Source organism: Cenococcum geophilum (assembly GCF_001692895.1).
Source record: "Cenococcum geophilum 1.58 unplaced genomic scaffold K441scaffold_44, whole genome shotgun sequence".
NCBI classification, from domain to species: domain Eukaryota; kingdom Fungi; phylum Ascomycota; class Dothideomycetes; order Gloniales; family Gloniaceae; genus Cenococcum; species Cenococcum geophilum.
In genome coordinates this window covers 1,416,841-1,443,846 of record NW_027137602.1, presented here as the reverse complement: position 1 = coordinate 1,443,846, position 27,006 = coordinate 1,416,841, and the positions used below count along the sequence as shown (strand labels likewise).

Here is a 27,006-nt window from a genome sequence, read left to right as displayed (position 1 = left end):
GCGAGGCTTTAATATAGTGATGCTAAGGGCGCCGGGTAAGGTGTAGCTGTAAGAGCGGGTTAATTGTTAGGTTGGTTATACACGCGCCTATAATCGATTATATAGCTAATCCTAAAACGAGCTAAACCTAATATGCTAAATATAGATATAGGCAACCTCTTTTTATAGCAGTTAATTGATCTATTTCCTGAAAACTGGATCCCGTTCCTAAAACCGGATCCGGTTTTTAAAATTACGCCCTTTTTATAGTAGTTAATTAACCTATCCTAAAACCGGAATTAGGATCTAGTCTCCAGAATTAGATCCGGTTTTTAGGATCGCAATTTAAGCTAGAACTAAAAATAATCCGATTAGCTTAATACTATATCTTTTTAGTTACGTTTAGTACGTCTAGAGCCTAGAATTGGGATATAGCCTTTAGAATTAGAATATAGTTTTTAAAATCGGATCCAGTTCTTAAAACGAGATCTTGTTTTCAGTTAAAACTTAGGCCAATATTAAAGGGTAGATTCTATATTTATTCTTAACATTCCCACCTTATTAATATATAATTTAGAGCTAACTCGTACTCTAGTTACCCCATAAAACGCTAACAGGCCATTAATTATCTAGTACTATGGTAATGTGTTTAAAGTAAAGGTTACTACTAAGGTTAAAGCAAGTTATAACTAAGAATTTTCAAAAGCAAAAGGAGACCTTTTTATAAAAGGCTAATAGATTAAAGTGAGACTATAATGCAGATTGCTATATCCTAATACGGCGTAACGGTCGATTTTATACCTATACGTCCATAGATTAACCTTTATGGCCTCTAAACCTATAAGATCTAGTAGGCCCTCTTCTCTCTATTGCTATATGGACTACTAACTAATTTAAAGGAAAAGTTCTATCCTACACCAGTTAAGAAAACGCCAGTATATTTTAACTAGGTTAAAGAGGGTAGGCTAATAAAGGCTAATTCTAAAATATCCGGATTAGAAAGTAATAGGTCTTTTCTTTATAGAGGACTAAATAAGTCATAGGCCGGCCTAACTTATCACTACCAAGTATACAAAGGTAGGGAACTATTATGCGAGCTAGGTAATCGTGCGAGCTAGAAGATCTTACGAGCTAGGTAATTAAGGTAATTTGCTAAAACTAAACTAGTATAATATAGGTTTAGGTAGGGCATCCTAAAGGGATGTTTCTTCTTAGGATGGCCTAAAATTAACTATAGTAAAGACTCTTGTAGAGATTTTTAGTAATTACTATAACTTAGCTAAGAGTTGCATTATAATTAAAGTATTTATTTTCTAATTTATAAAAATAAAGCGATATAAATACTAATTAAATAGCATTGTTGGTATTACCTAAGTGCACTTAATTAGCCTATTAATCGTATATAAAGTTAGTTAATTTATAGGTGTTAAAGGTAAAGGATTATAAAGATTGTAGTGCCTAAGTAGGGGGCTGATAAGCCATTACAAGGATGACTAATTAGGGGTACGTGACTACGTAGTATACATTCTAATAAGTATACTTTTTTGTGAAATCCGTAAGCGAAACACGTAAGCTAAACGCTAACTATTTAGAGATGGCCACTAAAAACCGGCCAAAGGCATATTACTGTAGGCACTCCCCATTACTCCTAACTATTATGGGTACCTACTATTATAGGTACTCCCTAATATTATAGGTGCTCCTTATTACCGTAGGCACTGCTACTTATAGGCACTCCCCTTTATCGCGGGTACTCCTTATTGTCGTAGGTACTCCTTATTATTGTAGGTACTCCTTATTATTGTAGGTACTCCTTATTATTGTAGGTACTCCTTACTATTAGGAGTACTCCCTATTATAGATACTCCCTTTTATTATAGGTGTTCCCCATAATTATAAGTGCTCCTACTTATAGGTACTTATTAATATCGTGGGTATATAAGCTCTATAAGTTATATTTAATAAGAGCTCTAAGAGAGCTTTCCTATATTCTCTATGCGGCGTTTAAGTCTCTTTATTTACCTTAATATAAGTAGAGTAGAACTTTTGCTTTATAAATAGCTTTATAAGCTTATTAACCCAAGTTTATAAGTGGTCTGTTACTTTCGGGTCCTAAATTTTTAAACTCTAATTATAATTAACTACTCTATTATATTTTAAGCAGAGGGCTTTATATTAAAGCTCTGCAGTCTAAGTATATACTATATTTATAACCAATATAATCTTAATTACGAACTATAAAAGCTATATTAAAAGTCTTTAACCCAAAAGCCTCTATATTAAAAGCCTCTATATTAAAAGCCTTTATATTAAAAGCCTCTAAATAAGGGCCTATTAAGTATAAATTTGGGTTAAAATTTTCGTTGGCGAACCCCAACGATCTATATATTGCTTTTAGTTTACCTTATATATAAGGGTAGTTCTAAGCGAGCTAAGGGAAGATAAAGCCTTAGGGAACGAAGCCCTAGGGGAACGAAGCCCTAAGGGAATAAAGCCCTAGGGGAATAAAGCCTTAGGGGAATAAAGCCCTAGGGGAATAAAGCCCTAGGGGAAGGATCCCCTAGGGGCATAGAGCCCTAGGGGAATGATCCCGTAGGGGAATAATCCCGTAGGGGAATAAAGCCCTAGGGGAATAGAACCGTAAGGGCTTCTATAAATAGGCGAATCGCTAGGATTTATTTTTATCCTTAGCTTCTTGGCTTTTAATTAGTTGGTATGCTTCGCTAAGCCTTACTAGCTTACGCTTTAATAAGTTACCCTGCGCCGTATTATGTGAGTTATATTTAAGGCTGCTGTCTAGACTTATAGAGAAAGAAAGAGGGGGATTAAGTAGGCTCTAAAAATTAAGTATTTAGTTTTAGGTGTAAATGAACGGCTATTTTTAGCTTCTAAGAGGGTCCTAATTTTGGATGTTTTAAGAGCCTAAAATTAGGTCTTCCATTTTTAGGGTTTACTCAATCCCCCAAACCTCCTCGCTCCTATCTTTAACCTTCACTTTTCCTTTTAAGTAAATGGCGTAAAAAATCCCAATCTAGTGACAAAATTTCCGTATAGCTTTCCTACCCACCAGTAAAGTTATTAAGAAAACGCTAAGTATCTACGTAATGCATCTCTCTAAAATAAGACGCTATACTAAATTTATGGGGCTAGTGCTAATCCCTATAGAAGGCCCGCCTACGGGAGCGCCTGTGCCTTTAATGTGTATCCGCTGATAAGGATATAGGTTAGGGGTTTTGGTATAGTTTAATTCTTTAATCTTAGGAAGTAGACCCTTAATTATAAAGCGAAAGAGTTCTGTACTATGTACATGTTTGTAGGGGAGTTTGTTACCTAGGCGCATGTTAAGGTCGAGAGCTATACTAAGCCTCTTACGGCTGACCCGTGCGATAATTGTCGGATATTAGTAAAATACTTTTCCTAAATGCCTGCCCCGAATAATTCTGGGCTAGCTCCGCAGAAATTCTAGCTTAGCACTGTCGCCATACGGCTAGTATGCGGTCCGTGTCCTAACCTTATTATTCACAAACTCTTTCCTATCTCCGCTTAAATACTCCCTATAGCCTCTCTATATTACCGTGTTTATATAGGGATCTACTCCTTATAGAGTGGCCTTTTGCGTCGGCTACCTGTCGCTCTATCGTTATGGTCAATCGGTCCAAGTTAGAGATAATTAAGGCAAAACCTATCGGTAAAGGACTAAATGCCTTTCGCGGTTCTTTCAACTTGTTGTGTAGGGATTTGAGCATTCCTTGCTGCGTAGACTTGTTGGATTAAGTGGGCAATAAAGGTAAGAACTTTTATTTTATTAAAGAGCGCATTTAACTAATATAGGTCTCCAAAACCTTAGGCTTAGTCTTATATCCGCGTTGCAAACCCTCCTAGTGGCTCGTCTGTTACATTCCACAAATAGCAGTAAAAACCTTTTTAGCGATCTATTAAGATTCCCCACAATAATAGGCTTTGATGATTTCGATATTGAACGGATTATACCCCTCCTAAAGGCAGTCCTTAATAATGAATGAGGCCGACAAACTTATCTAGGATAAGGTGTATGGACTTATTACAGAGTCCACGCCTCTCTTTACCGTCACTAAACCATTGACGCCTTTTTAGTCCGGCCCTTTATTTACCACCTCCTTTTAGCAGACACCTTAGACGTTTAATATAGGCAGTTTTATAGACACGTTTGACCTACGGAAAGATGTTAACCCTATACTAAAAAGTGAAGTAGAGGACAATCTTAGAATAGACCACCCGGACGTTTTTAGCACGTTCTTTAGGCAAATTTCACAGCTTTATAATATAGCGACGGCTGTGTTCTAGAGCTGTAAAGATATAGAGCTACCGCTGTTTAAAGAGGATATTGGCTAGCTGGAATGGCTAGAGGGGAGCGGAGAAGCAAAGGTATTGTAATTTCTTCGCCGCTATATTGACCAATTTCTGCAATTTGTAGACGAACACGGCTTCCGCCCTTTGAAGCGTCGTCGCTGTATTACCACCCCAAATAAGCCTATTTTTAGATCGGTTAGCAAGCAAAAGGCGGACATAGGCCTGGTTTATAACCCTAATAATAAGCTGGAAGACGGTGACCGGTAAAGCTGTAACTGGTCCTATATTTTTATCCTGGGTAAACTAAAGAGCAACCCGTAAGAGGACAATTATAGCAGCACTTGGCTTAATCTAGTTAAATATGCCTAAGAGGTATTTGGTATATAAGACACCCGCCAGTTCGTTCTAGGCTTTACCCTCTATGGCTTAATTATGCGGTTATAGGAGTTTGACCGACTTAGAGGGGTGGGATCTCGGCCGTTCGAGGCTAATAAGGATGGTTAAATGTTTGTTTTAGCGGTCTTAGGATACCTGTAGATAAACGAGGAAGAATTAGGTTTTGATCCTACTATAGTAAAGGACGGCGTATATATACCTTATCGTTAGACGGCTATAAACACCTAACTATATGCCTAAATCCAGCGACCTGGAACCCACTAATAACGTAAAGCACTTTGTCTGAAAGCCTTATCGCCTAGTTTTACGCAGTTAAGCAGGCCGAAAGGTATGCAATCTCCGCCCGCAAGAAGTAGGCCTAAGATACCTCGCGAATACTTAGTATATCCTACCTTGGCTCTTAAGTAGATATCCTAGCCGTCTACAGTATTAGGCCACTTTTGGAAGGGTTAACTGGATTTGATACCCCGTGGCAGGCGAAGTAGGCGATATTACACTCCTAGAGTTAAGTTATAGCGCTTACGATGTTTAGGTACTCTAGGGTCTATATGGAAATAGAAGGCCCTATAGCCGCTATAACCTTAGATCTCTCCGCTCTTGTCCTAGGAATATTACTTGCACTAGGGGTTTTAGGTATAGTTACAATAGCTGCTTTCTAAGGATCGTAGTAAGATGGGGTAGTGGTTCTGGCATGCTCTTAGGCATATTGAAGGGCTTTAATTGTTGGCGTGTAGGATGAAATAGCCCGGTAATACGCACTTTCCGTTAGTCTAGCAAAGATGTCGCCGGCTGAATGGAAAGGGAAGGAACTAGTAAGGCTGGTTCCGATCTACTAAACCCTTGGTAGGTCTTCTGCGGAAGGCTATACGTAGTAGTAAAGCTCGTCTAATATAGGCCTTATACACCCGCGCCACAGCCACGATAAGAATTGAAGATAGGCTTTGTTTTTGTAGCCCTAGTCGCTTAACGAAGTCGTAATAAGGTCCTGATTAATCTAGTCCTTGGCTTCGCGTGCGCTTAAACCTAAAAGCGGGAGGACCTTAGACACGTTGGCGGTAATAATAATAGCATCACTCCTAAGGTCAGTAATGTTCACCATTATAATGCTACCTTTTGTGGAATAGCGCTGCATCTGCTTGGCGGTGAGGCCTTTATAAAATTGGCCGAACCTAGGAAGTTGCTGGATATCTTATACGTACTTCTTAAGCTTTGTAATTGCTTCTAATCGGCTTGTTAAAGCAGTCCTCCGCGTACGGTTATCTGTAATATTTTCGGCAGGCTTATTTACTTCTAAGCGAAGACTTTTGTATTGCCTATATAGCTAGGGATAGGCCGCCTTTAGTTTAGAGGTGTCGCTTTAATCGTCTATAAGAAGGCTAAGGATTACTCCCTATCCTTGCTCTAGTACCTCTAAAGCTGCTCTAGGCCCCTTACCTGTTTAGAGAGCAAGAGAGTAGGCAGTTGTAGCCAGTCTAGAAAAGTGCGAGACAACGTACTATTGGTTTTAATGGTCTAGGGATCTATTATAAACATAAGGTAGTAGGTTTATAGCCTCCGCTAAGAGATTATAGGCGCTTTCAGCGTCCCCCTGACTTTGAAGCAGCTAAAGGGCCTAGGTGGAGGCACGTATATAAACAAAGGGAGTGGCGTTTTTATATTTCTAGGCCTGTTGGGTTACCTAAAGGGCCTCTTTAAGGTCTCCTATCTTTCCTATACATTTATATTGGCTTTTGAGATTGATTTCTAGGTTGTTTAGCATGGCTACGAGATCTGGATAGTCTTTAGGCGTAACGTCAACCGCCTGCCGCGCTATGAGAATGGCCTCTTTAAGGTTCTCTATCTTTTCTGTGTGTTTATATCGGCTTTTAAGTTTATTTCCTAGGTTGCTTAGGGATTGCGTCTCTCTGGGGAGATTGTCGACTAGGTAGGATGCTGACTCCGTATATTTCTGCGGCCGTCGTCCTTAAATGCCGGTGCTGGCCGCTTCTTGCTGTCGCTGGTACCTCCCTACATACTTATACCCGCTAAAACAATTTCTAGCAGCCATTTCTGGCATTCCTTAGCGGACTATCTCTGCTTAGGTTCCTTATATAATAACCCCTTTAGCATAGACCTAAACGTCTCTAGCGTACTTGCTACATAGATAGGGATTATATTATAGACCCAGTCATTATGCTGTCTGGGACTTAGTAGGCTATAGGAGCCCTATGTCTTTAAGTTGGGTTCCTAGTTAGTTAGAAGTTCTAGTATAATAAGTCCAAAGGACCATATATTAACGGCTTTAGAGTAACGCAGGTTTGTTATATAGAGTTCGGGGGCTATATATAATAACGAGCCAGTAAAGGTCGTTATGTTTTCCAAAGCCTTAAGTTTCAATTTTCTAAAGTTGGCGATCTTAGGAGTAAGCCCGTTGTCGTTGGCTTTAATAAGGATATTCTTCGGCTTTAGGTCCCGATAAGCAAAATCTTTATTATATATAGCAACTATTCCGTTATAGACCTAAAGCATAAAGTTGGGAATGTTGTAAGCGTTAGGTTTTATTAAGTTAAGGCTATACGGGATCCACTCCATAATTATTTACGGTGGCTACTAATTCTCTAGTGGTATTAAGTCGATTACTTTTACTAAGTTTGGCTAAAAGGATAATTAATCAGCACTTAACGGCAATGTAGTTTCGGTGGCGTTTACTTACATACTCCCTAAGCTTGATTATCTTCTTATATTCTGCTCTTAATTCTTCCTATACCTTTCTTACTATGCTGTTGTTGTAGTTCCTTAAGTACGGCTCCTTGGCGGCGAAGATAACTTCGGACTTTAATTCCTATACCCCTATAACTAATACGCGACTTCCTTTCCTTTTTAATCCCCATTTCTGTATATATACAGTATTGTCTTTTCCAAATCTAAGATTGCTGGTTTAGTTCCCGTTTGTCTTAGCCTTAAGACTAGAGAGTTATCTTAGTAGGGAGTTTAGAAGTTCTTTAGTAAAATTTACGGCCTTTTCTTGCTAACTGCCTTCTTCCTCACGTAATAGGATTGGACGCTATGCCCGGAAACTAGCCGTTTGAAGATTAATAGTGACTAGGCCGGAGATTTCCATAAATAATCCCCGTGTGAGGACTACTTTGCGGCCATTACTATTGATTATATAAACAGGATTTGTCGACAGCGTCTTCACTCTTAGGCGACTTATAACTGGGCTGATATTAAACCTAATATACCGCCTACTAATACCGGTTTTGTTATTCTTAATAAGCTAGAGGTTATATATCTTGGTTTTGCTAGAAGAACCAAGGAAGCATCTATCTAGATAGTAGTGATCTTTAAAAGTTAGGGCAAAAAAGGGGCCGGTAAGCTTCTACTTCTTAGACTAGCCTCCCTTCTAGTTTACCGGAAGAGCATCAATAGGGGGAGTAAACTCGTATCGTGAATTCTTAGACAATATGAGGATATTAGGTGTACCCTTAAAATTTCTAAGAATTAAGATAACGTTAGAGAGATTAACAGTTTTAGTGGGTGCTATAGTTATAGAGATGGGAAATAAATTGACGAGATTATAGGGCGGGCGTTAGTGGGTGGTGGGGATAAGAGGACCTATAGACTTATACTAAAGGGGTGCTAGGATCCTGACGATATATTAGCTGGGCCCCTAATTTGTAATAGGTGGTGTGCTAAAATAGAGGAATAGTTAATCTAGATTGTATAATAATATAAAGGGTTAAACCTAGCGTACCTTAGCGCCGACCTTGCCCCTATGTTTTGCCACCCTCGCCCTTATAGAGTTGCTAGCTTTAGGCCTTATTATCCTAGCTAATACCTTGCTAGCTGGAACTAATCTAGTAGTTGGTTTCGACTGCTGTGCTTATTATACTCTCTTCGCTAAGTGCTTCTCCACCATCTATATCTCTTAAAGGGCCGAAACTTCCTAAAGAAGCTTTGCCTCGGGCTGCTAGTAGGTCTGGGTCTTAATTAATAGTCGGCATTCCCTTACTTGCTTTAAAGAGAGCCCGTATTACTTTAAGAGACGTATATAGAATGTTATAACGCCCCGCCAGCTATCCGTAGAAGGCATCTCATCTATATTATATTTGCGAAGAGCATTTTGCCAGATATGCTTACTAAGTGCGTCCTTTAGATGTCGAGCTTCGCATTCCTAGTATTTAGGCTAAGTGATATTCCGTTAAAGCTTGTTAACTTGGCTTGGTGGGAATCTATTATGTTCTATTTTATATAACTATTAGTATAATTGCTAAACGTCGCTAGTTGGGAATTTGATCTTAGGAGTCCGCCGGGCCTCTTCTTCTAGGAGTTTAGCTAGATCTGTAGCCTTAATAGGTAGTACGCTAAATTTGGTGGGCGTGGCTATTTTATAGGGCTATTACGGTAGAAGATTTTAAGTGTCCCTAACTATAAGGAGGACGTATATAAAACAGGGGAGTTTTTTTAGGAGATTTGTTGAGCAAGCGAGATAGTTTTTTAATAAGTGATGCGGTGATAGTGAAGGCGTAGAGATTAAACGCGTCGCAGTTAATAATGGCGAATAGAATTTTGCCGCGGCGGTACGTGCTATACTAGCCACTAGCCACTAGCGACTTGTAAGGTACACATCCCGTTTTATAACCGCTTTAAGTTTATAAGCTAAATGTTTAATTTAATTGGCGATATAACGTCCTAGCTTTATATCTTAGCACTGTTCTTACCTTCCTAGAAGGTAATAACTATAGCTCTAAATGTTGGACTATATAGTAAGATTTGGCCTTAGCTAATAGAGTAGTGACTACTTTACCTATTATAAGTAACTAGTATCTAATCAAATCCAAGCTCGTCTCCTTTAGCTATTTATATAAACTTCGCTTACCCAATTAACCTCTAAGGTCACTATAGTTAGAAGGGCCCTTATAGATAGTAGTGTATAGCTCTACCTAGTTTTCCAGATATAATCATTTAGGTTAGGACTTAGCCTCGCTTATTAATGCCGTTATACCTACCGGTACCCTTAATTTTGCTATAGCAGTTACCTAGAAGAAATAGTCATTTTAGCTTACTTAGGCTACTGTCTAAACAGTTAAGATAAACTACTGTTTTCGTTAATCCTGTACTATTTATAGAGAGCATTAGCTATATATTAATGTATTGAAGTATTTATTCTTATATCGCGACTATATTTATTAGGCATTTCACTCCTGTCTTTTAGTATTTTGTGCACTAAGCCTTTATAGTATACTGGAGATAAGTACACTTATAGTAAATTTAGGTGTAATTACATATCTAGTAATGTATAGTGAGTTAAATAGCTATAAATGTTAACTATAGGATAGCTCCCCTTATAAGTTAATATATATATAGCTAATAAAGCTAGAAAGAAGTAAAATATATATATTGGAAATATATATAATGTCACTTTTACTACTATAAGCATCTTCGGAAATTAGGAAACTTAGTGTTTATAGTAACCCCTACCTTCTCTATTACCTATAAACCTAGCCCTCTGCTATCTTTAGGGTACTTTATATATTAGCCTTATATAGAAATTGCTAGAAAAAGTATTTTACTAAATACTCTAACTAGTTTACTAGAGTACCGTACTAAGAACAGTCCTTTCCTAGGATTACCTAAACTGTGTCGCCCCTTTTATAATAAGCCGGGTATTGCCTCCTAGGAACCTAAATAAATTATTAGCTAATTTTACCTTAAGAATAACCTAGTTTTATAGTTGATAGGTTTTATCTACCGGCATAGCTATAGAATGAATTTAAGTAGAAAAATCCTAACTAATTTCGCCAATCTGGTTAAGATATTCTGTGAAAATTTAATTGTAAACGCTAGATATAGTATATATATTTTAGTAAATCCGAATAAATTTAAGAGGAGTTGGAAGGAAAACTAATAAGATAGTGGAAGAAAGCTAGAAAACTTATTAGATATATATACTTGCCTTTAGCCTTCCTTAATTAAACCTATATAAACTTGTATTATCTAATTTGATCCGCATTCTATTAATGCAACCTAGTTTCCACGTCCTTATTAAGTTATATCCGCGTATGTGGTATAGACACCACCCCCTTAACCATTGGCCAGCTATAGGCACTATTTTGGCCTCTATGGTGGCGGTCTGGGTATAGTATTATTACTTACGCCTATCCCTAAGTAGAAGGTTAAGGAGATATTTCGCTTTAGTGCTAACTTATCTTCTTTATTTAGTTATCGACTTAGGGAGTATAACTAGATGCTACCTACGATTAATGACGAATTACTAGCTTTTTGCCCCAATAGAATATATATAAGTAAATGGGTCACTATTAGTAAAGTAAGCCTTAGAAAGACTATAGTGAAAGTAAGTGCTTTAAATAGTAAGTTTTTAGAAAATATATTTATAAGCGAGAAGCTCGGATCAGCTTGCTTTCCCTATTATTGTCTATTTTTAGGCAAAATTGTTAAGCGAGCCGAAAACCCTAAAAAGCTAAATCTATTGGTTTTACCGCGTAAAAGAGAACTATATTAAAATCAGGACTCTTAAACTTCCGCGATATCTCTAGTACTAAGGACTAAGTTTCTATAGTTCTGGTAACTCCCAAATCTAGTTTTTTTAATACGGCCTCCCCCCCTAGAAGTTGCGCAAATTGGGCCAATGTAAATTCTTTAAAGTTATACCTTGATTGCTTATATATTGGTATTACTAGGAAGTACTTATGTATTAAAACATTCACTAGGATATTATGTCTAAATACCCTAATTTGTGCAATTTGAGTAACTTCCTACTTAGATATAATAGTTAGATAAAATAAGGCTAAGTAAATAGGGTCTATACCCTTCTAATATATATAAGAGTAATGAACAGCGGAGTAGGTACCGGAGGTATGGTATTTGGCTAGCCTAGTAGGAATATATATAGATAGAGTTGTATAAGAAGGTAATAAAGGTAAGGTAATAGAGCAGGGCGTAATATATAGAGTGATTAGGTAAATGAATATCTATAGCCTTATAAGCTAACGCTTGCTATATAGTAATGGTACTAACCCCTTATTTTAGCTAGCTTTAGCTACCTTAAAACCTAAAAGCCTTAACACTTTATTAAGGCGCTAATACCAAAACCCCCTAATTATAGACGTCCGTGGAGGAGATCGCCAATATCCTAACTATCCGTATTGGCCGGTTTTATTAACTTACTAATTTCGCAGTTTTATTTATTAATGCGATAATAAAAATAACGGGGAAGCGGGTGGTAGACTCTATTTACTTAATTCTATAGGAAAATGGATAGGATAAGCGACGATGGGAGTAGGTAAAGTGGAGAAGATATAAGGGGACGAAGGGATTTAGACTAGCTTAGCTAATAGGTGCGAAATAAAACTAATTAAAATAGTGTTTTAAAATGTTTTAGGAATATTTTAAAAACACTATTTCGGCTAAGCCCGCACTCGTTTATTTAATCCTAACTACCCTCCTTTACTTTAAAAATATTAAGTGAACTAAAAATAGTTAACCTTATAGCCATCCTTAACAAGTATTACCCTAATACTATATTACGTACCGTATTTAAAGACGTAAGCGGAACATCAATCTTTAACTCTTTTTATTTGGCTAACTTCTTTTAAGAGAGTAGAAATTCTTTATGGTATTATTAAAGCCATTAATCCTAAAAAACTGTTAAACCCTAATATAAGGTCAAGGACTAAACGTATGTAATAAGCTATAAATGAAATAAAGGCTCTTATATTTAGGACTTTACTTATACCTCTACTAGCTAAGTAGAAAAAGGAACTAGTAAAGTTCTTTAAGCCTTAGAGCCTTTAGCCTGATAACGTTGAGTTTAAGTCTAATAGTATTAAGCTTAGTAATATTGAACCCAATTTTAGCGGCTTTAAATCCGATCCTAGTAGCGCCGAATCTAATCCTAGCGGCGTTAAATCTAAGCTTGATAATATTAAGTTTAAAACTAAAAGCACTAAATCCGAACCTAAAGTCGCTGGATCTAGACTAAGGGGTATTGTATTTAAGTCTGAAAATGTTAAAGCTGGAATAAAACAATCCAACCTAAAGGCAGAATTTTACTAAAAAATCTATAATATACGAAAAGTTATATATCGAAAGGAAGCTGACGCTATTTGTTGGATTTTCTTTATGCTATTTTTCCGCGATCTTCTGATCCGGTTTACTAATAGGGGAAAAAACGATATAGGACTTCTACCCCATGGAAAGGCACTTAGTCCACTTATTAAAAAGGTTTATATATAAGTTATGGGTGAACTAGCACGTCCTATAACGGCTAATGATATCACTACGTAGGCAAAATTTAGGTAACTATGTTATCTTATCGGCGCTACGCTAGGAGAGAGCGCTTGGTTCCTACTTATAGATTACATCTTTTAAAGCAAGTAAGTTATATTCTGAAGTTCGCGTTATTTAGTGCTTATATACTACCCTAGATAGATAGAAAGCCTCCTAAAGAAAGCCTTTAGCTTAGCTAGTATTCTCAAACCCATTAAGAAACTAGTCCTTAAAGAAGTGAAGAAATATAACGTAAATAAAGTAGTGAAGGGGATCTGCGACTTCCAGTTAGAACTATACTGACTTTACTTAGAGTTACTAGGGCCTATAAAACGGCATCTAAGTATACACTTAGGATTGGCTTATTTAAAGCGGCCTAAACAAACTAGTAATTAAAAAACCTTCCCTAAGTCTTACTCGCAGCCTCTAGCTAAACTAGAAGCATATTTAGCGAATTAGATGGTGTAAAAATATATAGGTAGGACAAGTTATCCGGACTCTATTAAGACGAACAGTTATAGCATTTTTGGTGAGATTTGGATAATGTTGGTTTAGAGCCTTACTAACTCACTAGGCAACGTATATTAGTAGACATTGCTTAAAAATTTCAATTTCGCCAATTTCTAGTCAGACTTCGCAAACTTCGGTATAGATTTTGCCGCCTTTACGCTAGGATTAGCTAACTTCAAACTAGACCTTAATAACTTTAACCTACTTAATCCTAGTGTAGAAGCATTTTAACTAGGCTAATAGGAGATAGAATACTACGTCCCTGCTAATAAAAGCCGGTCTACTAGATGCGTAAAAGATAGTATATCTAAGCGATAGCATGATATGTTTATAGGTGGCGTTATTAATGGATATATTTCTATCGGTGGATATATATACTGGTAGGCTCTGGATATTAAGAGGAATGACAAACTAATCTTTTAGTATTTCTATTCTGGCTATATTTTTCGAATAAAAAACTACCTAGCTTTTTAAATGTAGCTTAGCAGTTAGTATACGTGCAGAAATCTATACTAGCTTTGCTTATAGTTGTATAAAGCTTAGCTATATCTGTTTAAAATAAAGCCTTAATTTTATTACCTAGCTCTTTTATAACGTATTTCTCTAAATTAGGCTCTAAAGCTTTAACCTAAATATTTCCTTTACCGCTAAGATATAAGGATACTAAAGTGATATAGTTAAGAGCGTCTAGTGGGACCTCCTCTAAATATTTGGGTATAGGTAGTGTCTATATTAAGGAAATAGTTTCTATAAAGAGGGAGGGTATATAGGGAGTTATATAGGGAGTATTATATAGGGCGTCGTATAATTAAGTAGCTAGGATAGCAAAGTCTGCCTAGAGATCTTAGTATCTAAAATTAGTAAAGTTTAATAGAAGCATACCTACTACTTTGCGAGCGTAAGTTACCGTAGTGTAACGAAAAGATTTAATAATGCCTTTTAGTAGAGGGGCTTAGTGGGGCTTGGTTAGGTATTCACTAGCTAGCTAAATCTAATAGCTTTGCTTATTATTTTGTAGTAAGCCTTATTTAACTAACTAAGCCCCTTATAGCTAGCGATAATTATAAGGCTAAAGTCGCGTGTGGCGTCCTATTGCTACCTAATGGGTTATTAATACCGCCTTCTATGCCGTCTAGCCTTTTAGAACGGCTTTAAGCCATTCCCGACTTTATAGATTACTAATAGCCCCGCATTTAATTACTATCTATAAAGCGAGGTGGTATTTGCCCTTTTTTATAGCGTTTACCACCTCTATATATAAATAATACTCTATTGTCTGCGATCTCGGTATATATATACAGGTTAGTTAATCTTAAGTATACTATGCCCTTTATTACGCACTAGGTTATATTTTAGGACTAAGAATTACCTATTTAGGCCTTTAATAGTAAGAATTTACTTTTAATCTGGATTATAGAGTTATATCACTTTTAATAGTTTACCTACCTGTAGGATTAAGCTATATGTATATAAGTTTAATCCGGAAGCTTCCAACTAAAGCGCCCTTATTATTATAGTGCCGACTAAAGGTATAGGCTGTATTTAGTATAGCCTAATCCTTATTTACCGCATAAATAGTTATTCTAAGACCTCCCGCCCGACCTTTATCTATTATTACCTCCTTACACCAAAATATTATAGAGAGTAAATGTTAAAATCTTCTATATCCCTATATCTTACTCCAAAATATAAAGCGATTTAAGACGTTTAATTATATCTATCTCTTCCTTCTAACCGTTTCCTTCCTTTTCTACACCATCTAGTCTTTAAGGTCGTAGTCGTTATTAGTTATATAAAAAAAGCAGCCCGCTTATATATTGTGGATAGTGGTAGGAGTTATAGCTAGCTATGTAAGAGTTTAAATTTTACAACTATAGGTAGATTTTAATGGTGCTGCTAGGTTATAGAAGGTATCCTTTACGCTATATTCTAGCAAATTACTATATATATATGTGTATAAACCTACTCTATATAGAATATAGCTTTATACTAATCGGATATTTAGACCTTCTTAGAAGTTCCAATACTTATATAGTATAGCATTTAGATGCTTTTGTATCTCGAAATAGTTTAGTTACCTCGGAAAAGGAATTATTATTTTGGTTTTTTCCTAACATCCTATACCCTTAAAGCCACCCGTTTAATCCTCCTCGCTATTAATTAATTAACAATTAATGTCTATAGAGTTTTGCGTCTTATAATACTAGTTTTATAGATATTTCTATTAACTGGGCTCTCTATCCTATATAGAATACCTTAGCTTGCTAAAGCTAAGCCGCTACTTATAGAATAGCCTTAAGCTAGTAACACTAAAAGCTAGGGGCATTATATAGAGGATCTCTTGGTAATCGTACCTTACCTATAGCTAAAGGGCCTAGAAATATGGTTTTTTATTTATATAGTGGGTATTATATAAGTCTGGAATAGGCTACTAGTGATTTTACTATTAATATTACTAGGTGCACTTCTAACTGCTCTTAAGCCTTTTGGTGTGTGTATTCGTATCGTTTTTTAATAGCATTTATTAACCGGTTTTTAAAGGTCCCTTACCCGTTTAAGAACTTTGGTTCTATATAGGGTCGTTACTTTACTTTCTTATAATACTGCCTATACCGCTAGTAAAGGCGTAGGTTACGGCGTCTTTAAAGCGCAATATTAAAGAGGGCGCCCTTAGACATATTATAGAACTATTAATGGACTTCTATAACGATAAAAGCTCTGTAGAAGTTATGGAGGTTATAAACCTAGGAGAACGGTTTATTAATCTTGTGGATTACCTATTATTTGATATAATGCCTTCTATAATCGATATTATTACTATTACAGTCTATCTATCGCACTTTATTAATGGATATATTGGACTTATTACAATAGCTATAGTCGTCTTATAAATCTAGGTCGAACTTGCTAAGAATCCTAAGCTTTTTTAGATGTGTTAAAATTATACTATAATATAATATAGGGAAAGCCGGATTAAATATAAAGTAATAAAACATTAGGAGCTGGTAACTTTAGCTAACTGTTAAGATTACGAGAACCGCTAACTTTCCTTTGTGTTATTGGATTTTATTATATTAATATGGCGAATGTCTTGGCTGCGCTTGTTTGCTAATTTAGCGGAGCATATAATGAAAACAATTGGCCTAGTGATCGCGATATAGCTCTTAGCTCTTTGTATCACAGAGGGTCTCGCACCTTTAGGTAGCTTAATTATTCTCATTTAATCCTAGTTAAGTATGTTTAAATTTATAAACTTTAATATAAGATTATACGATATTCTTATAGATTACCTTAGTTTAGGAGAGCGTTTTTCTAAACTTCTTTAAGCTAGGCCATCTGTTGTTGATAAAGAAGGAGTAATAAGCCTTATGGTTACCGCTAGGCGTATTAAATTTACTAATATCTCATTTTCCTACCCGGATGGTGACCGGCCAGCGGTAAATAAGATCAGTTTTACAGTTGAGGGCGGGAAGACTATTGCGCTTATTAGACGAAGCGGAAGCGGCAAGTTTATAGTCTTTAAGCTCTTATAGTGGTTTATCGACCCTAATAAAGGGGACATTAAAATTGACGGCCAAAATACCTGTAATGTCACGTTAAGTAGCCTACGAGATAATATTGCAATTGTACCCTAAAGCCTTAACTTACTAAATAAGTCAATTAAGGAAATTGTGGGGTACGGGCTTAATACTAAGGCTAATGAAATTGAGGAAGCCTATAAAGCCGCTTATATATATAACTAGATAATGGGTTTTAAAACCTAATACGATACTAAGATTAGGGAGGAAGGTGTTAAACTATCGGGCAGTAAGCGTTAACGCATTGCTATTATAAGGGCCGTTTTTAAAGATCTAAAGATTCTGCTTCTTAATAAAGCTATATCTGCTATAGATAATCTAACGGAGGTGCTGATTTGTAAATCACTTAAAAGTTAAGCAGAAGGTTAAACAACTTTAATTATTGCTTATCGTCTTAATACAATCAAGGACGCCGACGAGATTATTGTCTTAGAAAAAGGAGAGGTAACAGAAAGGGGAAGCCATACTAAGTTACTTAGTTGACGTAGGCTATACTACGACATGTAGACTAGCGGTAAAAAGTGACGGATAGAGGTGGAGATAGGAGCTAAACGAAATAGAAAGCTAGTATATATACCTTATAGATAGTAACAATTTTATATTAGTAGGCTAGTGGCATAAGCGCGCTAAACTTATAGCATATACCGAGACTTCTATTTTCTGCCCTGCCTACTATATAAATTCTAGGCTTTTAGCCTTTTTATATCTCTAGTAGAGAATTTTTCAGCATAGAGAAGGTCTTAACGCAGCTTGGCCGTATTAAAGAAATGCTTATTAGGTAAGAGAAAGATCCTATACAATATGACTAAATTAAAGGAAAGCTTAATAAAACTTCTGTGTAACTTAACCGCATTGAAGAAAACCTTAAAGAAAAGCCTAATCTTAGTTTTAGATCTGCTAAGGAAGTAATAGATAACGCGAGTTCTAAATCTACTAAAGACGAATTAGATAGTGGGGTAGAGAAACGGTTATAGGGATACACAGGATGGGAATGCGTATGGGTACCCTTATAATGGTATTATATAGTCTAATAGTAGGTATAGTGCAAATGTAACCGTTATATAAAAAGGGAGAACTGTAATAGTTATTAACATCTAAACTGCGTAAAGTGCCGACCTATTTAGACTCTGAGAGGAATGAAATAGGATCTGCTTTAACCGTCAATGTTACTATTAGGTACTAACCTTGAAGGTACTATCTTATAACTTACTACCCTATTTCTTACTATCGTATATCTTACTACCTAATTCTATTACCTATTTATTACCTATTACTAACTAAGTGGTAATATCGACCTAGTAATAATTAAGTAACAGTTATAAATTATCATTAGCCTTTTACTACCTATTTAGTATATATAGTGAGGCTCTAGAGCCTCTTGCAATAAGACGGAGTTCTTATAAGTGACTTATCCATCTAATAAACTGTAAGTATTTTTAGTGTTTTTAATTCCATTATAGTATAAAACGGCGAGCGTAATTATATTAAGGATTCTTAATTAATTCTAAAGTTTCGATCCGAATATGTAAGGCACTTTTTGTGTTGTTTATATAAGAAGCTTTAGGGCTAAGCTAAGGTATTGTATAAGGCGTTATATAAGGCGTATAAGGGGGTAATATAAGCGGGCCACTAGCGCTCCCTATAAGCGTCTCCTACTAGTGCTTATATCGCCACATTACTATATTAAAACAGGTGCTTATTTAGTATTTTATAGGGCCTCTATTTATAGTATATTGCCTACGTATTTTAGCAGCTTCTTTACCTTTATAATTTAAGGATTACTATTTATAAGCTATACGCGATATAGCTAAAACCACGCCAACGCTAGTAGGGAGCGCTAGTGGCCCGCTTAGGTAGCCCCCTTATAGTATAAGGCGTTATTACACTAGTAGCTGCGCCTAGGATCTTAGATAAGATAGAATATAACTTTAGCCGCACTACTTACTATTATTCTTTATGCCTAATTTATCTTGGCCGCATGTAATATAAATAAAACGTACTATAGTATAAGTCTGCCCACTATATTCTTATACTATAATAATTAATAGATTAGGATAAATACGGAGATGGGCTAAATCCGTATTAAAACAATTGCGTCCGTAATATATCTGCAGAAACAGCGTCGGCATAATTAGTACTGGTATAACTAGCACTAGTATAACCAGCGCTAGTATAATCAGCACTAGCACAATCAGCACCAGTATAATCAATACTAGCATAATTAGCACCTGTATAATTAGCACCCGTACAAACTTAGTCCTATATAAGAAATTTTACACCAGACATAGTCTTTCCTAATAAAGAAAATAGTGTTAGTGTAAAAGCGTAGATTAACCTATAAATGATTATTATCTATACGGCTATACCGTATGCGTGTATTGTTCGAATATAGGGAATAAAGAGTGGTATTATATAAGTTTAGCCATTTTAATTGCTAAGCTTATCCTAATTGCTAAGGTAGTATTATTGCGGAGATGGTCCATACGTAGAGATCTAAGAAAAGTGTCTATGTTGCAAACATAAGGCCTATATAACGTGCGAGGGGGAAATGAAATGGAATATAACGCGGGATGTAATAAGTTGGACCTATATAAGCGGACCTGCTTATAGTTTTATAGCACTGCTAATAGCGGGACAGTATAAATGTCGAAACGTATAGAGTCCTTCTATTGGGTCTTGCAAGTGTTAGTATTATTAGTATTCCCAGTGCTATCTCCAGCGAGGTTAAAGGATACTTTTGGTTAATAATGGAAGGAATCGATCTAAGTGTTAAGACATTTTTGTTACTAAAGCCCTAAAAACGTAACCTAAGTAGGGATCCCTATAATAGAACTATGCTTAAGTCCGTAAATAGTATAGCAAAAGATTTGTATTAATATTAACTGCGGCTACCTCTAATGCTTAGAACTCACCGCTAAAATAAGCCATTATATGCTGTTTTCACATCTCTATATATATTTGCGGCGCGCTTATATCCCCTAATAGCCGCATATCTTATAGCGGCCCCGTTTAGCGACCCCGAATTAGGCCTTAACCTTTACCGATCTTTACCACCTACGGTATAGCGGGAACTTTGTATATAAGCATAAAACGTATTATAGTAAGTAACGTCTTCTTATATTTAAGGTTTAATATCCCCCCTCTAGTTATAGGCTTATTAGTATCTTTACTCCTCCGTTTCTACTATTACTTACTTATTTAACTTATTGCTAAAACTCCTGCCTTTAGCCGCTAGGAATAACCTATATGGTAGAGCTTTTACTATAATACTATAGCAGATAAGAGAGTGCTAAAACTGCGTTAAGCTATAAAGGCAGGTCAATATTATAGTTTAGAATATAAAAGCCTTCTAGGAAATGTAAAGCACTATATAATAAGAGAACGAGCAACTCTAGGCCTTACTAGCAATTAATGGCGTCTCTAAAGACTAGATAAAGACCTTTTATTCGTAATATCTATATTAGTCCGATAAAGAGACGTTAATAGTCATCCTAGAGACAGAAATAAATTATAGGCACTTTCTTACAACGTATCTGGAGCCTTAATTATCTGCATAGCAACACACCTTAATAACTTCCGACGATTGTTGCGATAATACTACTTTAAGCTTTATAAAGGCTGAGCAAGTTACCTAAAATTAGACTTTATTAGGCATATAGTTCTAGGATATAAGAGAGCAATTTTAGTCAAATCAGCTCGCCCCACTGACGGCTTTTAGGACTACTTATAATAGAGAAACTTTAATTTATATCAAACCTACTCTAAAAAGTCCCGAAGTTAAGTATTAATTACCGTGTTCTAATTACTGGGTTGCGAAGACAAAATGCGATAGGAAGTTTATATATAGTCGCTGTTAAATATATAGCAAAGATTGTAACTATACGCGGCTATATGTTTAACGCAATACTATAGTACCTTTTAAGCAGCGATTGGAAATAAGGACCTGTTAGGCGCTAAGCGGTATCCAAGTGTCTATATATTCTTATTTTGGGCACTACTACCTTTTTAGCTTAGGGGTCTATTTCTAGTGATTTTCACTTAGCGGAAAGATAAAGGGCGAGGGTTAGTAAAGGCGAATTTGGTATCAATGAGGCGATGAAGCGCTATAATACTTTAGGTAATAATGTAAAAGATAATAATGGTAGATTAATTAAGGATAAAGAGGAATAACTTATAAATCTTAAGGTCGCGTATATAATCCCGCATTGTCTTATATCCTTTAAGGATGCTTTAACGTTACTAAGTTCTTTATAACTCCTAATTAAACCATTTAACTAAGTCTATTTTTTAGGGTAGTTAGCTATTTATTATACTTAACTGTATACCTTATAAGTTTAGGATACGCCTAGGATAGCATGTCGTCTAGAGCGTGGGAAGTAGCCCGGCCGCAATAACCTAGTTTTAATATTCGCTCTTTATTTCTAATATCTAGTCTGCCGGACTAGTTAAAGCCGGTGATTCTATTCTAGCTATATGCGAGCTTCTACCAATCTAATTAGGTAGAATTACTTTACAATAAAAGCTATAGTAAGTAAGACATCTAATTAATCTAGAGACTCTATATTTGCGGATACTGTATTACTAAAAGAAAGAATATTAGGAGGAAAGTTTAGCTCCATATAATTATTACGTGGATAACCCATTAGCGCCTCGGCGGAAGTTTTTAAAAGTTAAATAGTAGTATTAAGCTGCTCCTAATCGATGACGGTAGGAAGATAATTTTGAATATCTAAGTAATCGCAACCATTCTTCCGAAAGAAATTCTTAAGTCTCGCTACATTTCCCTTGTCTATAAATCTTCATTCGCGCTTAAGGAATTATGCCTTTTATATATCGCTAAACTATAATAGCAGACGGCCCTACTAAAGCGCTATCTTAAATAGTGTACGTATAGTCTACCGAGTCTAATAGAATAAGCTCTTGGCTAGCTTGTTAAGGGATACAAAACGGCAATATTAAGCGCTATACTGCTTGCTAGTGAAAATAAGAAGCTATATATAGAAAACCAACGCTAAAAAAGGAAGAGGGCAATTAGGCGCACGTATATAGCTAGGGGGGGTGTTCTATTGGGAGTAAAAGGACTATCTCGTGTATAAGCTGCCTAGAAGGGGGCAGTAGAGGCAGCGGTCGTATAACCGCAACAAGTAGTGCGTAAGTGTAGTATATGCAAATTAACAGAATATATAGCTCGTACGTGCCCTAGACGTTAGATAAGTAGGTAGTAGATAGCTATAGTAAATACAATTATTCGTAGTTGAGGAATTCACATTTTTGGTATTGTAAGTTCTAATAGGGCCGCCACATGGTAGTGGCCGCTACTTAGTAGTGGATTACGTTAAATAAGAAAGTATTATACTAACCTTATACGCGCCCTATGAACTATCTATCGACCTAGAACCCTAGTTATCGCATTAGTCCTTAATTAAACGACTAACGTTTAAAGCTCTAATAGATTAACTAAATAGGTTGTAGATTAGATAAAGCTGACGATGACTTCTTTATATATATATAGTCTCTTTTCTATATAGATCAATCTATATACGAGTTTTCTTAACCTGAGATTTTAGGTCGACCTGCTTATATTTATATAGCACTACTAATAGTAAGAGAGTGTTAATGTGGAGCCAGATATGGACCTATTAAAGTTTGCGTATATACGCACCTTTATTATTTTAAGTGCGAATATAAGTTTTGTTAGGGAAGGTAGCTATAACACTAATACTAGGGGCCGTAAATAAGAGGGATAGTAGTGATGGGGGTCTAGTTATCGTTTTTTGGAGTCGAAAAGCACTATATATTTGGCGCAGTTTATTAGATTAAAACTAAATAGTACTAGCTGTTAGAAGATAAATTTAATGCGCGCTTATAAATACTCCTATGTTTATATTCTACCACTCCAACCATTATTTCTTACTTCCTCCGTAATAATTTCCTTCACTACTTCTAGCAGCCGATTCAACTCTGGTCGTTCACTATTAGGTATAAATTTTAACTTAAAGTCTAAACTGTTAAAAGAATGAAGATATCCAATTACTTCCTAATATCCTTGACGGCAGCTTAGCAGCAGCCCGCCAGATAAAGACCATATTTTAATAAATTATTGGCTCTTATATGCATGTCCGCTCTATATCGGTCCCGTCATTCTACTAGATAATTACACTATAATCGCGTATTAAAGATGGAGAACCTAGTACCTAATAATAGATTTAAATATCATTAACCCCGGATCTAAGGGAAGCTAAAAGAGTCCGCAAGCTTACGCCTTTTACTCCTTCCAAACTATACTTTATAATCTGTTAACTTAGGTAGAAAGGCTTTGGCGGTACGTTACGTCTATAGCTGGGGGGTAGGTAATTGTTAAATATAGGCTATACTAAGTCTGTTAGTGCTAAACCCTAAGAGAGGAAATAGAGAGTTACCTATATAATTAAATCCCGTAATGTAAGTAGGGCACGGAGTGGCTATTGGCTAAAGTGACGTTGTTTTATATAGAGACGCGTTCTCTTATAGTTTGCTATAGCTAAAGATATTAAAGCACCAACGGAACGGAAAAATTAAGCGGTAGTATACTCTTAGCCCTAACTAACTCTCTCCCGTCCCGCAATATAGCGATAATATACTATTTTACCACTATTATACAGACCGGCGATTACTATACTTATATAAGAGGCTGTAAAGTAACTGGGCAATTATAAATGGTTTTTCTATAGAACCTTTAGGTAATTGTACTCCTTAAGCATAGGTAATAGGTGAACTTTAACACCCCTAATAGGTATTATTAGCTCCTTTTAATACCAAATAGGCCGGCCTATGCCGTTTAATAGAAAGGATTGTGTCGAAATTAGGTATATTGTATTTAAGGTAGCGGCAACGTCTAAATAGGTCTAAAATTTACAAGTATAGTACTAGTGCGAGTGCGGAGGTGGTTAGCTTTATAAGTATAATTATAGCTTATATAAACGGTAATTAAAATGACCTGGCACTAGACGTCGCCACTATAAGTAGGGAGGGCGGCCGACCCGCTCCGGCACACCCTTATTAAGGGTCTACTTCCTAAAATTAAAGAATAAAGAGTGTAGAGTAAATGGGGAACTATAGTTGGTGTTAGAATAAACGGTCTTAAGTATGGCGTTATGGCGGTAATACACTGCCTCCGCTACTTAGTATTCGGGTTAGCGCGGTTACTAAGTTAATTAAACTATGCTAAAACCCCTACCTATATTCTCGTCAACGGATATATATTAAAGGTAAAGGCGCTCCCGTAGGCGAGTCTTTCGCAGCACTAGCCTTATAAATTTGGCGTGGCGTCTTGTCTTAGCTAAAAGATGTATTATATAGATGTTTAGCGTTTTCTTAATAACTTTGCTAGTAGATAGGAAAGCTGTACGGAAAATTTATTACTGGATTAGGATTTTTTACGCCATTTACTTAAAAGGAAAAGTAAAGGTTAAAGACAGGAGTAATTTAATCTCAATGATAATATTTCTAGATATGTAATCAAGGTAATACAAATACCCGATTTTTATTACTCTCTTAGCAGATATTACGTAATTATATTTAAACTCTTACGTATTTGGTAAGCAAGCTAGCCATATAAGTATCCGGGCTACCTACTACGCTACTAAGGGCAAATATTGCTTTACTTAGAGACAGCACCTAAAAATCCCCTAAATGCCCTTATTCCGTATACTACTTGGCTTACTTCTTAGCCTAGTAAGCCTTTTGCCTCAACTTTATCTATTTTTACCTCTAATTATGTGTTTACTAAGAGTACCTAGCCTACGTATAAGCACTCTATAGCTTAGGCTGTATTAGGTTTTGGCTCTATATTTATAGCGGTGCGGTCGCTTTCTTCTTAGTTAGAATTAGAAATACCATCTATTGTATTTAAACCCTCTACTTCCTTAAACGCCTTATTATACTCTAGATCGCTTGCCTTTAACTTAGACGCGGAGTTTAATAGGCTTTGGCCTACGTTTATAGCGATATTTAGGTGGTTAGGGCTAATAAATTTTATTAAAACTGTATCGCCTTAACTAGGCCGAGTGTTACGTTCCTTTTGGCGTCTTTAATATAGTAGAACCGCGGCTTATTAGGGGGTAAATGGCGGAGGCGAAGGCGAGGGGATAGCCTTTAGCTTAATAGGTTAAAGACCGGGAGAGCGATAAAGCGTATTATTAGAGTTATAGTATAAGCTAGATATAGAAGGATATAGAAACGTGAAATATATAGGAGGTATAGGTAGGAGAGGGGATCCTTAGAAGTATTCGCTCATTAAAATCGGCTTATTGTTTGCTTAGGTGTAAACGTCCTACTTATACCTCCTTTATAAAGTAGATCGTAGCTTAGATTATAGCTTTAACCGCGCTAATATCTGGGAAACGCCACAAAAATAAGGGTGTGGCTGAAGCGGGTTGGCTACCCTCCCTACTAGTGCTAGCAAACTACAGAGAGCTTTAGGTAAATTCTTCCGCTAAAAGTATTACTATCTCTTTTACACCTAAATAGTATAGGGAAAGATTAAACGCTATTTGGCTAAACGTTTCTCCTGGCCGTATAGAAGACCACTTAGACTTAGCAACTATAGATTTAGCGCCTATATTCTTAGCCTTATTAAGCTAAAGATAGACTACTATACTTTCTATATTATAAGAGCGGCCCTATAGCCTTATAGAGCTATAAGTGTACTATTATATATTTCTTATTAAATCTAGTCGCTCTACTAAGCCTTCCTACTTACCCCTCTAACTATGCCTAAGCATAACCTCCGCCTACTCGCCTTTAATGGCGGCGGCGTTTATGGCTTATTAACGCTTTAGATCTTAAAGCAGCTAATAGATACTATTGACCTAGAATCGCCGCCGAAGCCTTATGACTACTTCGATATAATTGGAGGCACCAGCACTAGCGGGTTAGTATTAATAACTTTACTAGATTTAAGGCTAATAAAAAGCGCAGGCTTATAGTAATTATACTTAGTCGGCTTTAAATGACGGTTAATGAGTGCATTAACGTATATGTCTTGCTATCGGATAGGATCTTCCGGAAGTAGAGATATAGTATAACGATTAAGAGCTAGGTCTAAGGACGGTTTAATTTAAATAAGCTAGAGCGCGCGATTAAAGAGATTGTTATAAGGTAAGGTCTAGTAGAGGATGCACTGTTAGGGGATACTCTGGATACAAAGTATAAAGTATAGGTAGTCGTCCACCTATACGCGAGGCTGTAGTGATATTAACGAGTAGGATGTAGATTTATATGTATAATAAGTAACGAGATAGGCGATATAGTGCGGCTTACTAGCTACCGCTCGCCACACGGCCGCGAACGACTGCTCTGTATAACTAAGATATAGGAAGTAGGCCGAGTGACGTTAGCAGCCTTGTCCTTCTTCAATCCTATTATAATCGGCGATTTTGAGGAGAGTTTTGTCAATAGGGCTATAGGGGCGAATAACCTAGTATATAAGGTATAGAATGAGGCCTAGGATATATAGCTATCTAGCTCGCTTAAAGATAAGATTAAGTGTTTAGCGTTGATTGGGACGAGCGTTCTATCGCTTACGCCGTTTAAGGATAATGTAATTAGTATTAGCTAGAGCCTTCTAGCGATTGCTATAGAGACGGAAAAGATAGTAGAGCGATTCTCCCGTAATAAATTAAGGCTAGATAACACTGGGCGGTACTTTCGGTTTAATATATTAAGAGGACTAGAGAATATTAGGTTAGAAGACTTAAAGTGGAAGAATGCGATTATTACGGCTATAGATCGATATATTAAGTCTTAAGCAGTATTTAAGTAGATAAAGGCTTACGCCAATAGCATATCTGGAAGAGAATGTTAGTATTTTATATAGTATGTTATAACGTAGCTTATACTCCGTAGCTAACCGGCCTCCTTCCTAAATATAAAAAACTATTAAATACCGTTTAGTTTATAAGGTATA

At 36.3% G+C, this 27,006-nt stretch overlaps 3 protein-coding genes across 3 annotated transcripts; 1 reads left to right on the top strand and 2 right to left on the bottom strand.

The window, feature by feature from the left end:
- Positions 1 to 3,621: 3,621 nt before the first annotated feature.
- On the top strand, positions 3,622 to 4,001 carry K441DRAFT_577710 (uncharacterized protein; the record flags this gene model as incomplete). Its single annotated transcript, XM_067644255.1, has 2 exons — positions 3,622 to 3,743; positions 3,791 to 4,001. The coding sequence occupies 2 exons, from the start codon at positions 3,622 to 3,624 to the stop codon at positions 3,999 to 4,001; spliced, it is 333 nt and encodes a 110-aa protein (XP_067500385.1).
- Positions 4,002 to 6,382: 2,381 nt separating this feature from the next.
- On the bottom strand, positions 6,383 to 6,613 carry K441DRAFT_577491 (uncharacterized protein; the record flags this gene model as incomplete). Its single annotated transcript, XM_067644243.1, has 1 exon — positions 6,383 to 6,613. A coding segment is annotated over one exon (231 nt), but the record flags the coding sequence as incomplete, so codon positions are not given.
- A 317-nt stretch (positions 6,614 to 6,930) lies between these two features.
- K441DRAFT_577938 (kinase-like protein) lies at positions 6,931 to 7,194 on the bottom strand (the record flags this gene model as incomplete). The annotated part of the gene is made up of 1 exon (XM_067644270.1): positions 6,931 to 7,194. A coding segment is annotated over one exon (264 nt), but the record flags the coding sequence as incomplete, so codon positions are not given.
- Between the last annotated feature and the right edge of the window lie 19,812 nt (positions 7,195 to 27,006).